Source organism: Salmo salar, chromosome ssa13 (assembly GCF_905237065.1).
Source record: "Salmo salar chromosome ssa13, Ssal_v3.1, whole genome shotgun sequence".
Classification (NCBI taxonomy): Eukaryota; Metazoa; Chordata; class Actinopteri; order Salmoniformes; family Salmonidae; genus Salmo; species Salmo salar.
The window spans coordinates 20,816,240-20,842,976 of NC_059454.1; the positions used below are offsets into that span (position 1 = coordinate 20,816,240).

Below are 26,737 nucleotides of genomic sequence, written 5' to 3' on the forward strand. Positions count from 1 at the left end.
GTATATGCTATGTGTTTCTGTTCTGTAAGGACTGGATAGGTTGAGGAACTATCCACTAAGTGTCTGCTATATGCTGTGTGACTCTAGCATCCTACATTAGTTTACTTGCTAAACAAATACTGACAAAGCAGATAGCGATTTGCTCAAAAGCATAAGCTAATTCAACAGGATTTTGAAAGGCACTTGAACATATACAAACAGACAGGAAACTGAACTCAACAAACTATATATCATTAACTCTTGCAAGTCCATCCAACACAATAAAGTATTGCACAGATTTAGTTAGACCTCACATTTGTCATTATTTACTGTTATCCACAACAATTTACATTTACTGTAACCGTAAGAAAATATGACCTATTTTTCAAGTTAATCCTTTTCCAATAAATATGCATGAATTATAGCAACAACAAAAAAATAATCAGACATTGATTTTCAATCATTCCAATTGACAAACACAGCAGACACAGCTATAACAGTCACAGTACAATATAATTCTCTCCTCTTACTAATTCAAGTTAAAGTACATGGAAACAGTTTCTCTCTGAACCAGGTTGTTGTCAAGGAAGGAACAATAGCAACACTGAACTGGACAGAGTGAGCATGCTGAAAGAAGATGCATCTCCTTCGGAATCCACATAAAATACAATATCAAGGTGGGCAGAAACAGAACCGCTTAACTAAAGCCACCTCAGTGATCCACAGCTCAATGCAGTACAGTACTTAACATTACAGTTACATTACAATACTTGGCACTGTCGTTTTCCACAACTATTTCACTGGTTGTGAGCAGTCTACTGTATTACCCAACATAAATGATAACAATTTAATTGGAACAGAATTGGCTTATTTTATTTTGGCTTATTGCACATTATAGTGACTGTAAACAATTTCTTAATTATATAAATTCAATCCACACTTGCCAATGACCCCTCACCATAAGATGTAATGATTTTTTAAATAAACATAAATATTATAAATAGATTATAAACCCTAGAGCGGAACATTGGTGCACCTGGTGCCTTTGAGCCCAGGTGACTGTGAATGGTAGAGTATAGCTGTGATTATGAGTGTGGTTTTATAGAGTGGCTCTTTATTTAACCCAGCTTTACATGGTAGCTCAGACACACGGCACAGTGCTCAACCAGAGCCAAATTCGCTGTGGAAAACACAGCATAGAAAAAGCAACAATTCTGTTTCTTTCAGGCCTTTATTCAAGGAGTGTCCAATTGCCGATACCTCTACATTTCAGCATTGCCGTTTCCAAAACTTATCTTTTCAAATTACGCATTTTAGTTTTTCCCCTCTTTCAAATCTGGGTGACTTATTGGCTAAATCGTTAAAAAAAAAACTTTCCAATCATCTGCTTTGTTCGTTAGCAGTGCCCACCATCACTGCTACGTTCACTGTTGACCTTTGACCCTCATACCTGACTCTGCCACATCGGCAATGTCCACCCCTTGCTCTTGTGCCATGAAGCCCAGGACGGAAAATATTGCGAAGCCAGACACAAAACTGGTACCGCTGTTCAGGCCTCCCAGCAGCAAACAGTCCCTATGTCACACATATGTCATGGAGGATGTTAATTTACACAGACGGAACCGAAGTTCCCATTTCTTTCTTACGCAACCGCCTTTGACACGAGTTGCTCTCTCTACTACTACAGCAGTCCCCCGTCACCATGACAACGAAGCTCACCTGTAGCAGTTGTATTTGTACTTGTTGTAGCTCCCAAGGGACGTCATAGCCCCCAGACAGATGGCGTAGGAGAAGAATATCTGGGTTCCTGCGTCGATCCACACCTGAGACAACAACGGCAACAACATGATACCAGGCGGCTCACTTCGCCATTCATCATACACTTCTGGTCACATGGCCAGCAACCTTTTTCATCTTTGTTGGGACATAATTGGGTTAGATTAACCTAATAAGCAATGAGATTTGACATTCAATTTGATTAACGCACTTAAAGCATTTTACTATGACCTTTTCCTTCTGCGTCTGATCAAACGTACAAGTAACTAAGCTACTGAGGCTAAGACACATAACTACTTGATTAAACATGTTGCGAGCTCAAATCAAATTGAGGGCACTGAATTGCTCTTCAGTGCACTCTCAAAATTGGGGGATAAAAAGGAAAATTTCCATCAAAACTGAACATCTTAATCAAAGCAAGGCTTTTGTTGTAACATTGGAAATCAAAAAGACCACATGGGAAACCATGTTGCAAATCTAATTTATCCAACAAAAGTACCTTTTGGCTTTCCAGCTCAAAGCATGTAACAAAAAAGCGGCTCTAATCTCATTGTAAAACAACGATGTTGCAGAATGATTGTCATGGAACTTTCCAGGTCCACCAGGCATAGTTAAATCTTATATGCTTTCATGCCCTCAGTTTGTCCATAGATTGCACTGGGACCAACAGAGAAACACATCTTATCTCTTTCCTAAGCGTCAACCCTATTTTTGCTAAAATCATTTAACTCCAGCAGTGAGCTAATTGAATTACACGATATAAATATATATACACAAACATGTATGTGGACACCCCTTCAAATTAGTGGATTTGGCTTTTTCAGCCTTAACTGTTGCTGACAGGTGTATAAAATTGAGCACAAAACCATGCAATCTCCATAGACAAACATTGTCAGTAGAATGGCCTTACTGAAGAGTTCAGTGAATTTCAACGTAGCACCGTCATAGGATGCCACCTTTCCAACAAGTCAGTTATCAAATGTCTGCCCTTCTAGAGCTGCCCTGGTCAACTTTAAGTGCTGTTATTGTGAAGTGGAAATGTTTACGAACAGCAATGGCTCAGCCGCGAAGTGGTGGGCCACAGAAGCTCACAGAACTGAACCGCTGACTGTCGAAGCGCGTAAATATCGTCTGTCCTCGATGCAACACTCACTACCGAATTCCAAACTGCCTCTGGAATCAAGGTCAGCACAACTGTTCTCCGGGAGCTTCATGAAATGATTTTTCATGGCCGAGCAGCCGCACACAAGTCTAAGATCACCATACGCAATGCCAAGCATCGGCTAAAGTGGTGTAAAGTTCGCCGCCATTGGACTCTGGACTGGTGAATCACGCTTCACCATCTGGCAGTTCGATGGACGAATCTGGGTTTGGCGGATGCCAGGAGAACGCTACCTGCCTGAATGCACAATGTCTACTGTAAAGTTTGGTGGAGGAGGAATAATGGTCTGGGGCTGTTTCTCAAGGTTCGAGCCAGGCCCCTTAGTTCCAGTGAAGAGAAATCTTAACACCACAGCATACAATGATATTCTATATGATTCTGTGCTTCCAACTTTGTGACAACAGTTTTGGGAAGGCCCTTTCCTGTTTCAGCATGACAATGCCCCCGTGCACAAAGCGAGGAACATTCAGAAATGGTTTGTCAAGATCGGTGTGGAAGAACTTGACTGGGATGAATTGGAACGCCGACTGTGAGCCAGGCCTAATCACCCAACATCAGTGCCTGACCCCACTAATGCTCTTGTGGCTGAATGGAAGCAAGTCCCCACAGCAATGTTCCAACATCTAGTGGAAAGCCTTCCCAAAGGAGAGGAGGTTGTTATAGCAGCAAAGGGGGGACCAACTCCACATTAATGCCCATGATTTTGGAATGAGATGTTCGATGAGTCAGGTGGTGTATGTCATAAACCTGGATGGTTGGAGAGTTCTAGTGAGTCTTGCATTGTGAGTACATGTTCTCTCAAAGATTATAGTGTCACTAATAATTCAACCAGCCCTAACCAAGGCTGTGTACCGGTTCCTTATCCGCAGTCCAGATTACTTTATGATGTAGAGATGTGTCACGCCCTGACCAGGTGAACTCGGGTATTTTGGGTCAGGGTGTGTCATGTTGGGTATTTTTCCTGGGTTTGTTTTCTATGTTGTCTCTTTGTGTTTGAGCAAGTAACGTATCGGCATTTTCTTGATTTTGTTACGTGTTTATTTCAAGTGTAAAGAATAAACATGTGTTCACTCCCAGCTGCGTTTTGGTCCGCTTCCTCGTCACCCGACGACGATCGTTACAAGATGTCAGTGAGAGGCCCTGATAGACGTGTAAGTAAACAGATATGCATTGATGCTGAAAGGGGATATGTGTAGTCATGTCATTGGGGGCAGGCGGAGGGGATTGCACAGAGACAGGGAAGATGGGTAGAGGGGTGGGGATGAGGGTTTGGGTAAGAGTTATGGCTCCTACCTCTGGATCCTGTAGGCGGGTCAGGTTGGGGTAGAGATAGAATTTGATCCCTTCGGACGCCCCTGGCAGAGTCACTCCACGCACCAGCAGCACAATAAGCATGACGAAAGGGAAAGTTGCTGTGATATACACCACCTAGAGAAAACAGATAAGAGACAATTATATATTTATTAGCTGATTTAAGGTTTCATAACAGAATGGAACTTGGAGAGGATGCTTGAGGTAGAAGTTACCCCCAACTACAGATCTAGGATTAGATTACCATACCCCCCAATTCTTAAAGGGATGAAGAAATATCTGATCCTGTGTCAGGGGTTAGGTTGGGGGTAACTTCTACCCACTCCTTAGGGCTCCAGAGATAGACCATCAACTGAAGCCAAGGTTTCAAAATATAAAAGGTGGCGCAGTTGGCCATTTTACAGAATGGAATGGTTTTTGCTAGGGGAAAAAATTGTTTAAACAGATAGGAAAGGGAGCATGGAATATACAGAAGGACACAACTGCACAAAGATAGTTGACTGTTGTGGATTGCATTGTGTGAGGTGTTTTCAGCTGGAGTGAGTGCATGGAAATATACTTTACAATAGCCTTTTAACTGAAATAACAGCTGCCGTCATATAAGTAGTGGCCTCCATAACATAACCAGGTGACCTGTAGAGCTCTGTGTTTGCTCTAGGTGTGTGGGGATAAGAATATGTATTACATGGTAATAATGCCAGCCATTTACAGTGTAGATTTAAGCCACTCCCTTGTTAAGATCTGGTAATGAACAATTCAAAATGGCGCCGACAGTGATGGTTGCCTCGCTTCGAGTCCATAGGAAACTACACAGTATTTCGTTTTTTAATGTATTATTTCTTACATTGTTACCCCAGGAAATCTTAAATCTTATTACATATAGCCGGGAAGAACTATTGGATGTAAGAGCGACATCAACTTACCAACATTACGACCAGGAATACAACTTTCCCGAAGCGGATCCTCTATTTGGACCACCACTCAGGACAATGTATCTAATCCCAGAAGCCGACCCAAAACAACGGCGCCGCAGAAGGGGCAGACGGAGCGACCTCCTGGTCAGGCCCCATAGACATGCACATCGCCCACCACTCCCGAGTATACTATTCGCCAATGTCCATTCTCTTGACAACAAGGTAGATGAAATTCGAGCAAGTGTTGCCTTCCAGAAAGACATCAAAGATTGTAACATTCTCTGTTTCACGGAAACATGGCTCTCTCTGGATATGTTGTCGGAATCGGTTCAGCCACCGTGCTTCTCCATGCACCGCGCCGACAGAGATAAACACCTCTCTGGGAAGAGGAAGGGCGGGGGTGTATGCTTCATGATTAACGACTCATGGTGTAATCATAACAACATACAGGAACTCAAGTCCTGCTCACCGACCTAGAATTCCTTACAATCAAATGACGGCCATATTACCTCCCAAGAGAATTCTCATCAGTTATCGTCACAGCTGTGTTCATTCCCCCTCAAGCAGACACCAAGATGGCCCTCAAGGAACTTCACTGGACTCTATGTAAACTGGAAACCATATATCCTGAGACTGCATTTATTGTAGCTGGGGATTTTAACAAAGCAAATTTGAGAACAAGGCTGCCTAAATTCTATCAGCATATTGATTGCAGTACACGCGGGGGTAATACACTTGACCATTGCTACTCTAACTTCCGCGATGCATACAAAGCCCTCCCCCGCCCTCCCTTCTGCAAATCCGACCACAATGATGCTCCTAACGTGCTCCTTGCTCCCAACGTCTTATAGGCAGAAACTCAATCAAGATGTACCAGTGACTAGAACCATTCAACGCTGGTCTGACCAATCGGAATCCACGCTTCAAGAATGTTTTGATCACGCGGACTGGGATATGTTCCAGTCAGCCTCAGAAAACAACATCGGTCTACACGCTGGCTCGGTGAGTGAGTTTATAAAGAAGTGCAATGGAGATGTTGTACCCACTGTGACTATTAAAACCTACCATAACCAGAAACCGTGGATGGATGGCAGCATTTGCACAAAACTGAAAGTGCGAACCACCTCATTTAACCATGGAAAGAGGTCTGGGAATATAGCTGAATATAAACAGTGTAGTTATTCCCCCTTCAAGGCAATCAAACAAGCGAAATTCCGGTACAGGGACAAAGTGGAGTCGAAATTCAACGGCGCAGACACAAGACGTATGTGGCAAGGTCTACAGGAAATCACAGACTACAAAATGAAAACCAGCCACGTCACGGACACCGACCGCATGCTTCCAGACAAACTAAACACCTTTGCCCGCTTTGAGGATAATACAGTGACACCGTCGCGGCCCGCTAACAAGGACTGCGCCCCCACCCTCCTTCTCCACGGCCGACGTGAGTAAAATATTTAAACGTGTTAACCCTCGCAAGGCTGCTGGCCCAGGTCGACATCCCTAGCTGCTTCCTCAGAGCATGTGCAAACCAGCTGGCTGGTGTGTTTACGGACATATTCAATCGCTCCCTATCCCAGTCTGCTGTCTCCACATGCTTCAAGATGGCCACCATTGTTCCTGTACCCAAGATAACTGAACTAAATGACTACCGTCCAGTAGCACTCACTTCTGTCATCATGAAGTGCTTTGAGAGACTAGTCAAGGATCATATCACCTCCACCTTAACGGACACCCAAAGACCCACTACAGTTTGCATACCACCCCAACAGGTCCACAGACGATGCAATCGCCATCACACTGCACACTGCCCTATCCCATCTGGACAAGAGGAATACCTATGTAAGAAAGCTAATCATTGACTACAGCTCAGCAGTCAACAACATAGTACCCTACAAGCTCATCATCAAGCTGGAGGCCCTGGGTCTCAACACCGCCTTGTGCAATTGGGTCCTGGACTTTCTAATGGGCCGCCCCCAGGTGGTGAAGGTAGGAAACAACATCTCCACTTCGCTGACCCTCAACACTGGGGCCCCACAAGGGTGCGTGCTCAGGCCCCTCCTGTACTCCCTGTTCACCCATGACTGCGTGGCCATGCAGGCCTCCAACTCAATCATCAAGTTTGCAGATGACACAACAGTAGTGGGCTTGATTACGAACAACGACGAGACAGCCTACACAGAGGAGGTGAGGGCACTCGGAGTGTGGTGTCAGGAAAACAACCTCTAACTCAACGTCAACAAAACAAAGGAGATCGTGGACTTCAGGAAACAGCAGAGGGAGCACCCCTCTATCCACATCGAAGGGACAGCAGTGGAGAAGGTGGAAAATGTTAAGTTCCTCAGCGTACACATCACAGACAAACTTGAATGGTCCACCCACACAGACAGTGAGGTGAAGAAGGCACAACAGCGCCTTTTCAACCTCAGGAGGCTGAAGAAATTTGGCTCGTCACCAAAAACCTGACAAACTTTTACAGATGCACAATCGAGATTATCTTGGCGGGCTGTATCACAGCCTGGTACGGCAACTGCACCGCCCTCAACCGCAAGGCTCTCCAGAGGGGGGTGCAGACTGCACAACGCATCCATGACACCTACAGCACCCGATGTCACAGGAAGGCCAAAAAGATCATCAAGGACAACAACCACCTGAGCCACTGCCTGTTTACACCGCTACCATCCAGAAGGCGAGGTCAGTACAGGTGCATCAAAGCTGGGACTGAGAGACTGAAAAACAGCTTCTATCTCAAGGCCATCAGAGTGCTAAACAGCGATCCCTAACTCAGAGAGGCTGCTGCCTACATTGAGACCCAATCACTGGACACTTTAATAAATGGATCACTAGTCACTTTAAACAATTTCACTTTAAATAATGCCTCTTTAATAATGTTTACACATCCTACATTACTCATATCAAATGTATATACCGTAAAATCAAATCAAATTGTATTGGTCACATACACATGGTTAGCAGATGTTAATGCGAGTGTAGCGAAATGCTTGTGTTTCTAGTTCCAACAGTGCAGTAATATCTAACAAGTAATATCTAACAATTCCCAACAACTACCTAATACACACAAATCTAACAAGTAATCTAACAATTCCCCACCAACTACCTAATACACACAAATCTAAAGGGGTGAATGAAAGTATGTACATATAAATATATGGATGAGCGATGGCCGAGCGGCATAGGCAAGGCTGTATTTTATACCATCTATTGCACCTTGCCTTGGCCATTGCTCATCCATATATTTATATGTACAGATTCTCATTCACTTTAGAGATGTGTGTTTTAGGTACTTGTTGGGAAATTGTTAGATTACTTGTTAGATATTACTCCACTGTCGGAACTAGAAGCACAAGCATTTCGCTACACTCGCATTAACATCTGCTAACCATGTGTAGTATGTGACCAATAAAATTTGATTTGATTTAATGCTGGATATGCAACTGTTTACCATAATGGTCTGTGTTTTGTACAGAGCTGAAACCACGAATTAGGTATTTCCATAACAGTTCACCAAATAGACAGTTGATCGGTCTCCCAACAAGCCACAGTGGTCCTTTAAGTGGTTCAGTAATCAGTGTTGGACACAGCCCAGTGACTGTCCCACTCCATTGACAGACAGACAGAGCTCTGAGGGATCTGCTGTACTGTACTGCACACTAACACACTGTCAGCATTGAGTCTGGCCAAAACCTAATGTACAGTACAGTAACTCATGGTCCTTAATCAGACTAACCTGCCTGTTTCTGCAATCATCAACAGACCGTTACTGCTTTGTCAGTGATAGAGACAAGTTGGCTACAACAAAAAACACCTAGCACCCAGGTTAATGCCCTTAGGGAGCAGACAATACATATTAAGTAATTCCCTTTTTTGGGTGTATACATACAGATGTAGGATACTAACCTGAGCCAGTTTGCACCAGCAGGAAAATAATTCTGCAGCAACAGGAAATGTGAAATATTATGTGGATTATAATTGTAGGGGTTGATACATTTTTCGTAGTAAAGTTGTCCTGCAACAGGGTGATCAAATTTAGATCCGACATCTGTAAACACACTTTTTAAGAGACTACAAACAAGCCTGATAACAACCACATCATGCTACTACCCACCTTCCCAGTGGACTTGACTCCCTTCCAGATGCAGAAGAAGCAGACAATCCACACTGCCAGGAGACACAGGGCTAGGTCCCACTTCAGTGGCCCGATGTCATCAATTCCAGAGGAGATGCTCAGCACATTGCGTCTTAGGAGAGAGGGGGCAGACAGCATCCAGGTTAATGACTGTTCTGATGGGACAGAACTGTAGGCTTATGTAGACCCCTGAACGATACAGTACAGTACATTTTCCACTCTACAAAAACATTTTAAAAGTAGGGCAAGTGTGACATGTCATAATTCCTGTGGGTCCTGTCCAAGGTTTCATGCCAACAGAGGTTACATCAACAGCAGTGAAAAGCAAACATCCACATGATGTGACGGTAATAGTGTGTCTGTGAGGTCTAGTTTTCACCAACCCTCCTCTGCTCTAGCTCACCCTGGACCTGAATGAACTGTGCCCTGAGACAATTTTGAGAGAATACGGCAGAATGTATTTTCATTCTATGTGTTCTATTTCTGTGGAACAGCCTCAATTCGCTGGGGCATGGACTCTACAAGGTGTCAAAAAGCGTTCCACAAGGATGCTAGCCCATGTTGACGCCAATGCTTCCCATAGTTGTGTCAAGATGGCTGGATGTCCTTTGGGTGGTGGACCATTATTGACACACATGGAAAACTGTTGAGCATGAAAACCAAGCAACGTTGCAGTTCTTGACACAAACCGGTGAGACTACCATACTCCGTTCAAAGGCACTTACATATTTTGTCTTGCCCATTCACCCCCTGAATGGCACATATATACACAATCCATGTCTCAATAGTCTCAAGGCTTAACCTATTTCCTCCCCTTCATCTACACTGATTGAAGTGGATAAAAAAATGAAATGAACAAGGGATCATAGCATTCACCTGGATTCACCTGGTCAGTCTATGTCATGGAAAGAGCAGGTGTTCTTAATGTTTTGTAAACTCAGTATATATGACTCTGGTAGAAAGTAGATATCATCTACGCTGGATTTTGTGTTGGCCAAATGTTAATAAGCATCATCTTAACCTAAATTGTGATTTGAAGTTAAGTGGTTGTGGCTTCCCAAGAGAATACAACTTTGGCAGGACTTTTAAGAGTAAAGGAAAAGGATAATACCCCTTGATCCAAATATAGTACAGTGAAATGATCTAATTTAAAGATAGAATCAACCTCATGATAGAGGGGGGATTTCTTGGAAATGTTGCCCATTCAAACATAAGTTTACAGCAAACAAGGAAGAGGCACGGTATCTGTACTGTTTATATTTGAGTTTGTTTTTGACATTGTAAACCTGTCTGTGTTCACGTGCGTGTGTGTGTGTGTGTGTGTGTGTGTGTGTGTGTGTGTGTGTGTGTGTGTGTGTGTGTGTGTGTGTGTGTGTGTGTGTGTGTGTTCGTGTGTGTGTGTGTGTGTGTGTGTGTGTGTCAGTACAGAGTCAACCCAGCTGTCAGACGGTGAGTACTCACTCCCAGAACTCAGTGACGGGGGAGGTGAAGTTGGTGATATTGGCAGCCAACATCAGGGTCTTGTTCTTGCGGAATGTGTCCTCTACACACCGGTCTGTGTTCCACGGCTGATTGCATTTGGCCCAGGGCAGCTCCGGCTGAAAGCACTGGAATAGGTAGTAGAGTCCCCAGGCTAGAATCACTATGTAGTAGATGTTCAGGAGAGAGACGATCACGATAGAGGCATAGCCAATACCTACAGAGAAGAGAAATAATTCATTAAAACCAATACCGGATTGATTCTTTATTATATCAGTAAACCAGTGCAGAAGCTTGGGAGTAAACAGAGAAGTAGTGTTCTTGGAATAAGTCACAGCCATGATGAAACCACCATGAAAAATTGATGACCTACAACTAAATTGTGAAACCACAAGAGTTTCATTCCAAAACGCGATATATACATTTAAAAAAAAAATGTTGATAAATTGAAATGTTTATTAATTAAAAACACATCTTGTGAAAGAGATCAAGCTATTCTTTTTTCATGTTACCGATTAATGGGCTTGTGAAAAGACACCTATGATTTTGTTTAAAATATATTGCAAGGTAATTTTATTTTAGGGAGACAAATAATCATGTTTTGTGGCAAAATGCTATGTAACCACCCCAAACAACAGAACTGCAATAGAAAAAGTATCTTGATTGGGTTTTAAACAATTAGGGAAAAGGGGATACCTAGTCAGTTGTACAACTGAATGCATTCAACTGAAATGTATCTTCTGCATTTAACCCAACCCCACTGAATCAGAGAGGTGCCGGGGGCTGCCTTAATCATCATCCACGTCATCGGCGCCTGGGGAACAGTGGGTTAACTGCCTTGCTCAGGGGCAGAACGATAGATTTTTACCTTGTCAGCTCTGGGATTCCATCCAGCAACCTTTCGGTTACTGGCCCAACGCTCTAACCCGCCAGGCAACCTGCTGCCCCCACATGTAATAAAGTATCGATACATAAATAAACACATTAAAATAATTTGTTTAAACTATATAATGCAAATACCCTATCACATATCCAATTTATTGTATCAGAGAGTGAACAGTGTATGGAAAGTACCTTTTCTTTTTGGACATTTAAGCAACTTTTGGAACAATTTTATAGGGTTTTTACAGGTTTGTTTCGTTAGGATAAATCAAGGGAAGATTTTGAGTTTGATTATATACACTTCATAATAATATACATATAATAATATCAATAATATATAATATACAAATATATAATACAACTTACGACTGAACAGACAAATATAATGACAATGATTCGCTAAATTGCTCACTTTTGCGCCAGCAGCTAAAACCATTTGGAAGGTTCAGCACATCTGGACAGTGGATATAGCCAGAGCCATATATTTAGAGAGTTGGGCTAACTTTTAGCATTTAAAAAAATAATTCTAGACATTCAGTTAGGCTACATAGCATTTATTTTTACAATTCCTTGTGTAATGTTAATGGGGTGCTAACTTGGCTGCCATAAAATGTTGTAGTGTCATGTAAATACATCATAATGCAGAAACACCGATGTCCCTGCTCTCTAAACACAGCTCTGGATATAACACGTTTTTGTATGAAACAAGACTGTCGGATATTGCGTTATGCAAAAAAAAACATTCTAAAGCAAATGTTTTGAAAGTACGACAACAGCCATAATTGATACACAGAGAAAGGACCATTCATTTCAATTGCCGTTTATCGTATATTGGAATCAAACCCTTCAATGCATTTACTGTAGCAGAACAGTGCCATAGGGGCTTCAATATGTGTCACTGAATACCCTTGTAAACTAAACTAAGTAAAGCCAACATTGGAGCTGAAGCACTTCAGTGAACAGTACTGACCTAGTGCCTTTTGACTAAATTTATGTCTATAAAATCATTAGAAACCAATCCACTGACTCGGATGTTCACAACTCAACACTCCTATTTCAAAGAGAGGATGTTTCCCTGGCTTGAGTGTACTAACTCTGGTAATAATGACTTTAGTCACAGAAATCCCCTGTAGTCTTCCACTCCTCTGATCTATTTGTAAAGTGGTGTTACCTCCGCCAGTCAGGGTTGTGTGTGTGGTGGGTGAGGCAGGGCAGGCCTTCTGTAGGTGTGATAAAACACTAAGAGGGACAATGGCAGCCGGCCTATAGGCCACCTTTGGGCATCTGTCACTCTCTAGTCTATATGTGGGTAAACAAAAGTGTGCGCGCGCATGTGCGTGTGTGTGTTTGCGCACGTGTGAGTGTGTGTGCGCAAGTGAGTGTGTGTGTGTGTGTGTGTGTGTGTGTGTGTGTGTGTGTGTGTGTGTGTGTGTGTGTGTGTGTGTGTGTGTGTGTGTGTGTGTGTGTGTGTGTATGTGTGTATGTGTGTGTGTGTGTGTGTGTGCATGCACACCTGCGTGTGTGTGCCAGTTCACACAACCCGCCAGTCAATTAGGCAGCTGCCTCAGCACTCCTTGAATATTCAAGCACATCAACAGATGCTGATGATTGGCTGCACCCCCAGTTTTCAGCTGTCTGTTTCTACCTGCCGCTCCCGGCTTCATGGAATAGCAGCTTATGGCTGGGAGCTGTCTCTCTACCTACTGGTCTACATGTTACAACTGGTCTGCCAGTAGCATATCACAGTGTAAACCTATGGCAGGACCCTGACTGATAAGGAGATACGTTAGAGTGCCAAACCGTGACGCCAGGACTGTAATAACGACATCATGCTACAGTAATATCCGATAACATATCTGTGGTGCTGACAAACAAAACAGGTGGCCCCCTGCTGCCAAGACCTACACCGTCCATCATTTCATGAAAAAAAAGTGTTTCTTTGCTGATCCACTGCATGAGATATTTATCATTTTGGGGCAGATCCCATTGCTAGGCAACTCGCTCTAACCTCCTCTGTTGCCATGGTAACACAGAACTCAGCACTACTTTACACAACCAAGGCTGAAAATACATGTGCTTGTGCATGTATGTACTTAGCTGCCACAAGTACAAAAAAATAGGCCAGTCTAAAAGCCAATTTATGCTTGATCCGATGTGGTCGAAGGCTCCGTATGGAGGGTGTGGCAATTGCGGAGCCTCCAGAGGCAAGCAGAGGCCAAATTGAGCTCCGTACTGCATTGCCGTGTGCCTCCCAAATGTTGTAACAATACTGAAGGCTCCGTATAACTCTGTATACCTCCTCATTGACATGATTGGTTGACGGTAGGTGGGGGCGGGAGGTCCTGTATAAACACAAACTCACTTCCTTGACTACTTCCTTCACAACAGCTCTGCTCAACAGCTCTGCGCTGCTCCGCAAAGCACAAGAAGTGTGAATGCCCTGACTTCTGCAGAGGCAGTATCACCGTAAATGCTGCACGGCCAATGAAGACATCGGATTGACCATGCAGCGCCTTTTAGAGTGTTCAATGTTTGGTGTTTGATTACGTCCACTCCAGGCTCCAATGCAAATGAGGCAATCCTCAACTAACCTGGTCGCAGATCAGCAGCACTGTGTGCTTTAGCTAAATCCTTATGCATGTAAAAAACACAGTCAGAGAAAGTTGGCTGAAACACATTCATATCTGGGACCAGTCTGCTCCACAGCTATGCTGAATAACGTATTTTACACATCACAGAGCATGCTAATGAAAGAAGTATCTATGGTCCAATTACCCATCAGAACACAGGGAGGGAGACCTCAGCAGAACTCAATGTCTGTGCACTGAGTCTAGCAACCCACAGACCAACAGCACAACCAGTGCTGTTGGTCGCTGCTAGGGAGTTTCGCAAGAGCAGTCAGAAAAACAGAACTACTGCAGTAGTTGTCACTGGAATTCGTTGTTTTTTTAAAGCAGGACGTGAATAACATCGAGGCTAGATCAAGGGCTGGTAACATAATTATTTTCAGTAGGGTTTTTTTTCTGCGATGGGACAAGGCACTAAGCAGGCACAAAGCAGTTTTGGCGCCCCGCCTGAGCAACGCTAATGGAAACTGTGTTTAGGCTCTTCGCTAATCCCTCTGTCAGTCGCTGACGTTACCACCTACAGTACATGTCCAAGAAGGCTTACACAACCTCCTTTCCCTGCCTACTTTCCCTGATGACGACCGGCCTTAATGGCAATAGGGGAGAATGGTATTAGGATAATGGGAAGCAGTGTGGTGACTCACCAGTGAAGATGGGGCAGAGTTTTTCCCAGCAGGTGATGCCTCCCTCAGAGGTATACTGGCCCAGAGCCACCTCCAGGAAGAACACCGGCAGGCCTCCACCAAACAGGAAGATGGTGTAGGGAATGAGAAACGCACCTGGGTGGAGGAGAGGAAGAGAGAGGGAGGGAAAGGGAACAGACAGTTAGCCTACAAATGTCAGGGTCTACAGTATGTGCTCACCCACAGCCATTTCACAAATCAAAATCCTGTAATTGCAGTCTCTGACTTGAGTTTTTTTATAGGTTCCTGAAAACTATTATCAAACTTGAGTGACCCCCAACTTTAAGACCTGTCTGTATGGAGAAAGGGCCCATGTTCATTTGAATGCCTACCTCCACCATTCTTATAGCAGAGGTACGGGAAGCGCCACACGTTCCCTAAACCGACAAAGCCTCCGGCCACGGACAAGATAAAGTCTAGCTTGCTGGCCCACTTCTCCCTCTGGATGGGCTTGCCCTCTGCCTCGTCCTCCGGCCGCGTGCCCGGGCTCTTCCCTGGCGAAGGCTTCAGCGTGTCCTTGTGGAAATCCTTCAGACATTGGAGTTTCTCTTTCTGTGCCATGCTATAGAGGTTGAGAGGAGAGAGGACAAGGACAAGGAAAGAGAGAGAGAATTAGAGAAAGCGAGAGAGAGAGCGAGAGAGATAGAGAGAGATGAACAGGAAGAGAGAGAGACGTGAGCCGGATAAGGCAGAGATAGGACGGCGCATTAGCAAGATGAGGGTCTCTCACGTGCTGTATAGTCAGGCATGGCGTGATACAGTGATACAGCTATGTGTCAGTATAGAGCCTGCAATGAGAACTGCTACAGGAGTCACTGTATGGCTTCCTCCTCGCCACAGTTCTCTTTTATTCACTTCACATTGGATATACATTCCATCTTGCATTGCACATCTCTCTGGGTTGAATAATCTCTTCACTTGCACTGTACAAATATAATTTCTATGTGCATAATATAAGAAATGTTGATTATGTATAATTTTGTAACCATTAATTAACCAGGGACATCATATTGAGACATGTCCTGGTAATCAGACCTGGGTTCAAATAATATGTCAAATAGCTCAATTGCTTTCACATACATTCAAAGTAAGTATTCAGATATATTTTATTTGAAAAGTAGTTTAATATTTTAGTGTATTTGGAAATACACTTGGAAAGTATATGAAAAACTAATATACACTGACTCAAATACACTCCCATGCATTTAACCCAGGTATTTGAAAACAGTATTTGAAATAAGTATTCAACATACTGCCAAATACAATTCGGCAGACTATTTTACAAATAACCATTCAAATACTCAAATAAAAGTACTTATTTTGGGCTGTGTATTTGAAAATACTCAAATGCACAGAAATAGTATTTTAAGTACCACTCAAATACACAGGTCTGCTGGTAATGCAGCTCGAACAATACTTGAAGAACACAAATACAAGGAGAAGCAACAGCCTACTCTTCCCTTCAAGGTGGGTACATTGTCATCGAAGGAAAGAAAATATTTTGAACAGGATATACCGTATGCCTTTCAGACCACGTATAGACTAAAAATAATTTATTAAACAACTACAACACTGACTAACTCATGATATCCACCATAAATATGTAACCAGAATCACTGCCAAATAATTGTCCTAATGCTAAAAGCAAACTTAGAGAAGATACAGTGCTTTCAGAAAGTATTCATACTCCAAGACGTATTCAATATTTTGTTGCGTTACAGCCTGAATTCAAAATGGATTACATATATAATGTTTTTCTCTCACCCATCTACACAATACCCCATAATGACAAAGTCAAAACATGTTTAAGAAATTGTTGTACATTTTTTTTAAATAAGTATTCACACCCCTAAGTCAACACTTTGGCAATGATTACTGCTGTGAGTCTTTCTGGGTAAGTCTCCAAGAGCTTTTAACACCAGGATTGTGAAACATTTGCCCATTATTTTCCCATTTTCAGGTCTTGCCATAGATTTTCAAGTAGACTTCATTCAAAACTGTAACTCGGACACTCAGGAACATTCACTGTCTTCTTGGTAAGAAACTCCAGTGTAGATTTGGCCTTTTGTTTTAGGTTGTTGTCCTGCTGAAAGGCAAATTCATCTCCCAGTATCTGGTGGAAAGCAGACTGAAGCAGGATTTTGCCTGTGCTCCATTTTTATCCAGAAAAACGACCCAGTCCTTTATTACAATTACAAGCATACCCATTATATGATGCAGCCACCACTATGCTTGAAAATATGGAGAGTGGTACTCAGTAATGTGTTGTATTGTACTTGCCCCAAACTTAACACTTTGTATTCAGGGCAAAAAGTGAATTGCTTTGCCACATTTTTTGCAGTATTACTTTTGTGCCTTGTTGCAAACAGGATACATGCTTTGTAATATTCTGTACAGGCTTCCTTATTTTCACTCGGTCAATTGGAGTAACTACAATCCATCCTCACTGTTCTCCTATCACAGCCCTTAAACTCTGTAACTGTTTAAAAGTCACCATTTACCTCAAGGTGAAATCCCTGAGTAGTTTCCTTTCTTTCCAGCAACTGAGTTAAGAAGGATTCCTGTATCTTCGTAGTGACTGGGTGTATTGATACACCATACAGAGTGTAATTAATAACTGCACCACGCACCAAGGGATATTCAATGTCTTCTTTTTTTACCCATCTACCAATAGGTGCCCTTCTTTGCGAGGCGTTGGAAAACCTCCCTGGTCTTTGTGGTTGAATCTGTGTTTGAAATTCACTGCTCGACTGAGGGACCTTACAGATTATTGTATGTGTAGGGTACAGAGATTAGGTAGTCAATATAAAATCATGTTAAACACCATTATTGCAGTGAGTCGATGCAACTTATGAGACTTGTTAAGCACATTTTTACTCCTGAACTTTTTTTTTAAAACATTTAACCTTTATTTAACTAGGCAATTCAGTTACGAACAAATTATTATTTACAATGACGGCCACTTGGGGATCAATGGGTTAACTGCCTTGTTCAGGGGCAGCTTTTTACCCTGTCAGCTTGGGGATTTGATCCAGCAACCTTTCGGTTACTGGCCCAATGCTCTAATCACTAGGCTACCTGCCACCCCAAACTTATTTAGCCTTGCCATTACAAAGGGGTTGAATACTTATTGGCTCAGGACATTTCAGCTTTTCATTTTTTAGTCATTTGTAAACATTTCTAAAAACATAATTCTACTTTGATATTATGGGGTATTGCGCATCCATTTTAAATTCAGGCTGTAACATCAAAATGTGGGAAAATTCAAGGGGTGTGAATACTTTCTGAAGGCTGTTTATGTATCCGTGTCCATTCCGAAAGCTTGGATGGGTTCTGGAAGATCCCACAGCTTAAGTTCGCTGAATGTTTATACTGTAAACAGCCTTTCCAATAAAGACAGGATTTGGAATTACTGTCTCAGGTATCCCATTTCCCTGCCTGTGCCAAAGGGCTGTAAAACAATCAAAGCATGGCAGGGCAGGAGAAATTCCTTGGACATTTTAAGACACAAATGGATTTAAGCTTACTGCTGGAATACAATGAATGGTGTCGTATAAAACAGGAAGAATGAAAAAAGCAGCTATGATTAATTGTAAGTCTGATAATACCACTGTAACAGAGTAAGGTTTCCTGTCCTTTTGAGGCAGGCTCAGACTGAAATGTAGTTGGCAGAAACAGAGAAACGGAGAACATTAAAGGCTTCCCCTCTACTCTTGCTGGCTCCAATGGAAATCTGTCATTGAAGATTGTGTGCCTCACAAAAGCATACGAGTCAGTCGACTAGGTGCTTGGTTTCTAAAAGATTCACAGAACAATAGCTAGAGAACAAATCTTTCTCCAATAAGTAAATGTTTCTCTTTAAGCCTCTGAAAGTAACAGTATAATTCAAAGTTGATTTATAGTTGGATCTCTACAACAGTACACACTATTGGCAGACATCCTGATGAAGTGTAAGCCCATACGCGTTGGTGTATTCTAATAATATCAGCCCAATACATTAAAGCCTTTTTAACTTTCAAACCCACACGAATGCATGGACTTGCCACTTAACACTTAGCACCATTTGTGGTTCTAATTTTTGCTTTTGCTTTTCAAATACATACATGTATTGCCAGTTTACAGAACAATCTATCCAAACTACTCTCAGTTGAAAGGCAGCCATAGATCTTTAAAACATAAGGTATCTTCATTCACCTTTTCATGTGACTAACACTCTAGACAGTTACATCCTGTAGCCACTGTACAGGCAGCCTAAGAAATATAACCACACACAGCTACTCACAGACAAATACCACATTGTGAAAATCTAATGCAAAGCTGCACTCATTGACCAGTGACCGCTCTGTGCTTTTGTTTTTCAGAGTCTGATAAAAAAAGTGAACTTGTTTTGCAGTCTCAAATAACTACTTATTAGTTCATTCAATTATTAGAGGGCAATTTCACTTTAACTTCATATTCATAATCTCCAGCACCACCCCAACATCAACATATGTGAAAGTGGATCATTTCTATGTTTTGTATTAAAAAAGATATGCAGATTAGTGTTTCCAATAACATCATCAACTAATTAGTAGACAATTAGTGGGCAATGCCTACTCATAATTGGTTAAAATCACACGATACACACTGATGATGTCACTGGAAACACTTAGCTTCCTCTATCTTTTTTACTACAACACATATAAACGCAAAATTTTCACATCAGTTGATGTTGGGGTGGTGCTGGAGATGAATATGAAGTTGAAAAATTGTGAAATTGCCCTTTAAATGGCTGTTTGAGCTACAACCACACAACCCCTCATTACTAAATCCAGCTCCAGTTATGGTCCTCTCCATCGCTCTGCTCATTCTGCTGTCATTTTCCAGGTTCTCTCTGTCTCTGTTATGCATGACAAGTCAACTTGAATTGCTTTCCACTCTCAAACCTCATTACATAACTGTATCAGCTCTCACCCACTCTGTTTCTCTTCCTCTCTCTATCCCTCTATCACTCTCTTGCTCTATGTGCTTTCACCTGCTAGGTGCTGGGAGGCTGTCTGCCGTCAGACTTAAGGCCAACAGTCCAAGGGATCTGCCACATGACCCACCCAGACACCCTTGACCAGACATTCTCAAACCCTTCTAAAACATCACACTGTCATAATCTGAAAACACCGCATTAGACACATCACCAACTTAGCATCCAATCAAACATAAAGAAAGATTCTGTAACAAACATGCATTGCAAAAGATAAAAGGCAAATGGAAATAAAGGTCTGAATGCAATCCTTAGTCTTTGTGAAGTAGTTCCCCCTTTTCACACTCAAACAAAGCATTAACAAAGCCATTTAAAATATGCTAATTAGAGGGTTTCTAAGCACTTACATGAAATTGTCCATTCAGATTAAACAAAAAGAATCCCAAAACAGACCTTAATAATCACTTGACATAAAGATTTAGATAAGGCTATTTTATTATTTCAGTTGAGTAATTCCAAGGACTTACATTTCCTTCATGGCTGTGGATATATGTAGTGTGCTTCTCTCTCAGCTGTCACCATTCCTCTGTACTGAATGTCTTTATGCCAACACTGCTCACAAGAAGTGGAGCTGACAGCAAGTCCCGCCCTCAGCTAAAGACAATTAAATCGTATGTGGAGATTGGGCACAGCCTCGCAGTCGCGGACCAACTCTCCAGATACTGTAAATTTCCACTTCCCACTTACAACACCCCCCCCCACACACACACACACAGAGTCAGGGACTGGGGCTGAATGCTTTGCCCTGCATGTGTCATAGGCACCTCTTATTCACGTAACTGAAACAGATGACAGGATAGGAAGGGGGGAGGGAGGGAGGGTGTGAACAGAGTAGTAGGCCATGAGCAGCAGCATGCAGGGGAAATCAAGCCTCATGGGACAGCTTCCAGGCAGGAGAAAGAAGCCCTCTTAAAACATTATGTGTGTAAGGGGTGGTGGCTGGACAGGGACTGAAGGAAGGGACTGATGACTGGCTTGGCTAACCATGCTAAGTTTTCATGTATTATTGTCTTAACGTCCCACTTCCACATAGCATTGGAAATGTGGGACATTTCCTATTATAACTGCTTATGACTGTGTCATTTCACATCACAGCAAAGACTTTCAAATATCTCTATGGGAACTGTTTGTGAATATCAATATAGTTTTCTTAAATCGGGGGCAGGATATAATCAGGGAAGTGTCTCTGTGGTGTATTTGGGAGCCTTCTGCTCCATTTTGACATGATGTGTGCCAGGTTATCTCTGAAACGTAAACCAGGTACAGCGCACTCTATAACAACGCCTAATAAGGTGATGGTTCCTGTATTCTTCCCTGTTCTGTTTAGACACCATAATATACTCATAAAGGATCTCACGTGTACAATAGCTGGCACGGTAATTAAAAAACAGTGTTAAACTTGACTACAGGAATTGCGCAATCCTTTTGACAGAAGACAAAGCTTGGCTATTGGCAGGCTTTTACACACACACACAGAAGTAGTTACTTCAAATTATATTTCCAGACTGCGAATATCCTTGCCACTTCTGGAAAAATACAACAACTCACATTGTTTTGCACAGTGCAAAGAAACTTTCTGCTACATAATGTTAAAGAAACCAAAGTCATACTGTGAATGAGTTTCCTTGAGATTTGTCTTGTGTTCCGTTACAAATTGGCAGACATCAGAGGAGTAGGAGTGTGACAGAGCTCCTGTTTCATACAGTTGCTTTAAATTGTCAGTCAACGTAAAGTCAAGCCACATTTCTATATGAAACTGCAGACCCTTAACTTTTCTTGATATCATTTGAGGATGAAGGAAAATTTGGGGCATCATCGCAAATCTCAGAATTGATTTTTGTTTATTTTACTTTATTCCACTGCATTGTGGTCTTAGACTGTTGACATTATCTTCTGAGACTGAAGCCTTAAAGACAGAATCAAAGACTGTAAAATATCAAATTATTTGATAAGACCTTTAGTCAAAGGTATATCTTCTGTTTATGACAAATCATGCGCCCCTCATGCGCTGAGCATGGTTGAAAAAATAAGCCTTGTCTGCATGTTTTATAACAGCCAAACCATTCCTCAATTACTTAATTGAGTGGAGTATTAAACGTTGTCCAAACCAATTAATATGTAGGCTCACTTGTAGCTTTGCTTCTATAATTTCTACTCACCCCACCCCATACCACCCTTATTTGGATATACAGTGGACCGCACACAATCGCTATTATGTAATATAATCGATTTATGGAGTTGGAATGCTTGTCTTGGCTCCGAATTCTGGGATGTCTCTAAGAAGATCAAATTTAACTGATGCAGCTTGCCTGGAGACAACAGTCCAGGGGGAGGTAGTTTTTTTACTCTTTACATTCAGCAGATAAAGTTCAAATCAAGTTAATCTGTGACGGCGGACCCTCTATATCAACATGCCAGGATGTTACTGTGTAGCATGATATTATTGAAAAGAGAAACATTCATCATATAACAGCCAAGCATCCCAAACCAGCTCTCCAGATCCCATTGGAAAAAAATGGATCCACCTCAAGGGGTTTTGTCTTGCACAACATTTGTGTTTAAGCAAATGGAATACATTAAAGGGGTAATCCAATAACAAATGTCCATTTTACATATCAGGAGGGAGAGCTACAGTGCATTCGGAAAGTATTCGGACCCCTTGACTTTTTCCACATTTTGTTACATTAGCCTTGTTCTAAAATTGATTAAATACAGTTTTTTTCTCATCAATCTACACACAATACTCCATACTGACAAAACGACAACAGGTTTTTAGAATTTTTTGCAAATGCATTAAAAATAGAAAAACAGAAATACCTTATTTACATTAGTATTCAGACCCTTTGCTATGAGACTCGAACTTGAGCTCAGGTGCATCCTGTTTCCATTGATCATCCTTGAGATGTTTCTACAACTTGATTGGAGTCCACCTGTGGTAAATGCAATTGATTGGACATGATTTGGAAAGGCACACACCTGTCTATATAAAGGTCCCACAGTTGACAGTGCATGTCAGAGCAAAAACCAAGCCATGAGGTCGAAGGAATTGTCCGTAGAGCTCCGAGACAGGATTGTGTCGAGGCACAGATCTGGGAAAGGGTACCAAAACATTTCTGCAGCATTGAAGGTCCCCAATAACACAGTGGCCTCCATCATTCTAAATGGAAGAAATCTGGAACCACCAAGACTCTTCCTAGAGCTGGCCACCCGGCCAAACTGAGCAGGGGAGAAGGGCATTGGTCTGGGAGGTGACCAAGAACCCGATAGAGTGGCCAGACGGAAGACACTCCTCAGTAAAAGGCACATGACAGCTCGCTTGGAGTTTGCCAAAAGGCACCTAACGACTCTCAGACCATGAGAAACAAGATTCTCTTGTCTGATGAAATCAAGATTGACCTGAATGCCAAGCGTCATGTCTGGAGGAAACCTGGCACCATCCCTACGGTGAAGCATGGTGGTGGCAGCATCATGCTGTGGGGATGTTTTCCAGTGGCAGGTACTGGGAGACTAGTCAGGATACAGGGAAAGATGAACGGACTAAAGTACAGAGAGATCCTTGATAAAAACCTGCTTTGGAGCGCTCAGGACCTCAGACTGGGGCAAAGGATCACCTTCCAACAGGACAACGACCCTAAGCACGCAGCCAAGACAATGCAGGAGTGGCTTCGGGACAGGTCTCTGAATGCCATTGAGTGGCCCAGCCAGAGCCCAGACTTGAACCCAATCGAACATTTCTGGAGAGATCTGAAAAAGCTGTGCAGCGACGCTCCCCATCCAACCTGACAGAGCTTGAGAGGATCTGCAGAGAAGAATGGGAGAAACTCCCCAAATACCCATGTGCCAAGCTTGTAGCGTCATACCCAAGAAGACTCAAGGCTGTATTCGCTGTCAAAAGGTGCTTCAACAAAGTACTGAGTAAAGGGTCTGAATACGTATGTAAATGTGATATTTATGTACATTTCTAAAAACCTGTTTTTGCTTTGTTATTATGGGGGTATTGTGTGTAGATTGATGAGGAAAACCAATTTTAGAATAAGGCTGTAACCTAACAAAATGTGGAAAAAGTCAAGGGGTCGGAACAATTTACGAATGCACTGTATGTTAGACAACAGAGATGTGGGATAATGTAGCCTGATGCTTGACCCCATGGCACTGTTATTTTGATAGGCGTGGAATATTGCATACTGCCTCAGTAATAAGGTGCACACATCAGTATAGCTGCAGTGTATTACATATTCATATGACGGAAAACTCAATACAGTTACCCCTTTTTATGTCTTCTTCAACAAGGGCCCATTTGAGAATACACAGATATGAGATGAAGAATCAAAATGGTAATATGCAGTTATACAATGAAAATAAAATGCACATATCTATTGATTTCACATTATCCTTTGATTCTTTGGAAACGGGCTTCTGTGAGAAAGCATCATATTTGCAGCATCACTGTAAGTGTATGCTTGGCTACTGTCAACAACTTATTCATGGTTGGTTAGGAAAGACCCAAGACAATGGTTAGGAAATAGAGCAATGCCTAGTTTCATAATCCACTCTTGATATACAAAACAAAAACACAAGCCATCTTCATCTTTATGACACATTAGTTTGTAGACTAGCCTACTACAGCCTATTGTGTCAGTGTCTCAAAGACTCAACCAACACATCAATAAGTATTTATCCAAAAGGAGCAGCAAATTTGAAATGTCATTATCTGATTCATAAAACGTCACCTCTTTAAAGTCGTACAAAAGCCAATGGAGGGCGAGAGTCGATCCATTCTCTTCAACGGATGGCAAACTACAACATTGTTGTTCCTAAAAAAATATGGTACCAAAAAGGACACGCCTCAATCTCAATCAATGCTTGTTTCTCTGTCGGGAGTTGCGACTCTGTCAGGCAGAGTGAAGACAAAATAAGTGGGTTAAAATGTACAACCTGTTAATGGGTATTAAAACCATCTTAAACCGTCACAACTAATTCACGAACAGCATCGTCTTTCAAATAACAGCCTCATCATCATTGCACTTTGACAAAACCAATCCATAGAATATAGACTAGGTTAGATTAAGAAGGCACACGTGGGAGAGACAGACAGCAACATCGTAAAGGAGTGTGAAGGCTTAAAGGCAATACATCCACCCCAAACCCCAAAAGTTGACCTCTTAGAATGCATCGCATTATAAAAAAGCACTGCTATAGTGTAGGAAATATAGCCTATTCATTTATAGAATTTCAAACGCGGAAGCGCACTCACAAAGGCAATGGCAACCAAAATATACCTATACTTTAATGTTGCATTTTGTCATAATTTTATGACAAATCAAATATACCTAAAAACATTGGCTTTAATTAAATAGTTTGACGTCCAAAAGCAATATAAGGCGCCCTTGGGTTGATGTCCAAGCTATGGTGTTTTTAGCCTACACATCATGTGCGCTCACAGACACACGCAGCGCATAATTCGGTTTTTACACACAGGAATTATTAGCATCACTTCAAATAAAACATTATCAAGCAGGGAGAGAGATTCCCAAGAGGACACTTATTTTTATATCTGAAAACATCAAAGAACAACATGTATATTTCAGTCCAAAACCTTGAGAAATTGTTACAGAACATACATTGGCTGCTCTATTCAGATAATATACATCATAATATGTCTTATATCATGAAAATAATGTGAATATTAGCCTATATATTAAAAACATACAAACAACAATCTAATTTGCTATTACTTATCTCTCTGACGGGTAAAGATGATGCTTAATTACCTGCCAGGTATTTTATAGCTCGAGCTGTCCCTTAAACTTGTGTTGTGCTGTGAGTGCTCAATAAAACAATTGCATCGGAAATGAATTACACCATTTCTCTCTCTCTCTCTCTCTCTCTCTCTCTCTCTGACCTTTGTTTCTGAGAGCGGGTGCGCGTTTAATATGAGTTTGAGTGGAAAATCACCAGCTTCCCCATGCAACAGGAGAGTTTATTCTTAAAGTGACAGGTTCCCGCTAATTTGAATCGCTTGGCGCTCTCACCTCATCTGGCTCGATCAAGTCTCAAAGCAAGGCACGCATTTGGACTCACAAACTCAGCCAAGAAAGGAATGGAAAGGACAAAGGACATGAGGGACTGCTGTGGCGTTTTCATCACAGGGTCAGTAACCAGTGAAACATTACAATAACTATAACCCATGTAGCCATGAACAATAATACCTAAAACAGAAGCAAGGACCTGGTTGATGATGGGAAAAATGGTCCTAAATGTAAGTTCCATCACATTTGTCTTCAGTATTGCACAATGTAAGAACATAAGGCCTAGCCCATTTTTCAAAGTAGCCTAATATGAAAACACAACTTTGTATGTTTGTTCAGCTCAGTGCATATTGGTTCATTGCACTTTAGTAGACTAATCCAATGCTGACAGACAACCAACCTTACCCAAACAGATGGCAAGACCACGTGTTGGCATGGCGGAGCTTTGTGGGACACACTGGTCAGGGGGTAAGGGGAACAGTCAGCAAACCACAGGGGGGAAACTAGTCACACCACATGCTATGCATTCTACAGAGAGGTTACATTTCTATACCTGAACGACAGAATGTGATATTTTACTCCCAAACCGCATGCTATCTGTTGTTAAACTGTATGCCTCAATCGGCATACTCTAACAATGACCCATTTCTTGTGTAACATTGAGCAGCCGGTTCAAGGCTACATGCCGGGGTTTTTTCATCTTCAGAATTGAATCAAAAAGAGCCTTTCTT

At 42.1% G+C, this 26,737-nt stretch overlaps 1 protein-coding gene across 3 annotated transcripts in view; it reads right to left on the minus strand.

The window, feature by feature from the left end:
* slc6a6 (solute carrier family 6 (neurotransmitter transporter, taurine), member 6) overlaps positions 1-25,915 on the minus strand; it is a 34,220-nt gene extending 8,305 nt beyond the window's left edge. The window contains exons 1-8 of one of the 3 annotated variants that reach the window (XM_014134772.2): positions 25,749-25,915; positions 15,293-15,522; positions 14,922-15,056; positions 10,751-10,985; positions 9,269-9,401; positions 4,211-4,345; positions 1,699-1,802; positions 1,430-1,554 (exon numbers count right to left, since the gene is read on the minus strand). In XM_014134772.2, coding sequence (XP_013990247.2) covers positions 1,430-1,554; positions 1,699-1,802; positions 4,211-4,345; positions 9,269-9,401; positions 10,751-10,985; positions 14,922-15,056; positions 15,293-15,521 — 1,096 coding nt within the window. In that variant the 5' untranslated portion in view covers position 15,522; positions 25,749-25,915. 3 annotated transcript variants of the gene reach the window in all.
* Between the last annotated feature and the right edge of the window lie 822 nt (positions 25,916-26,737).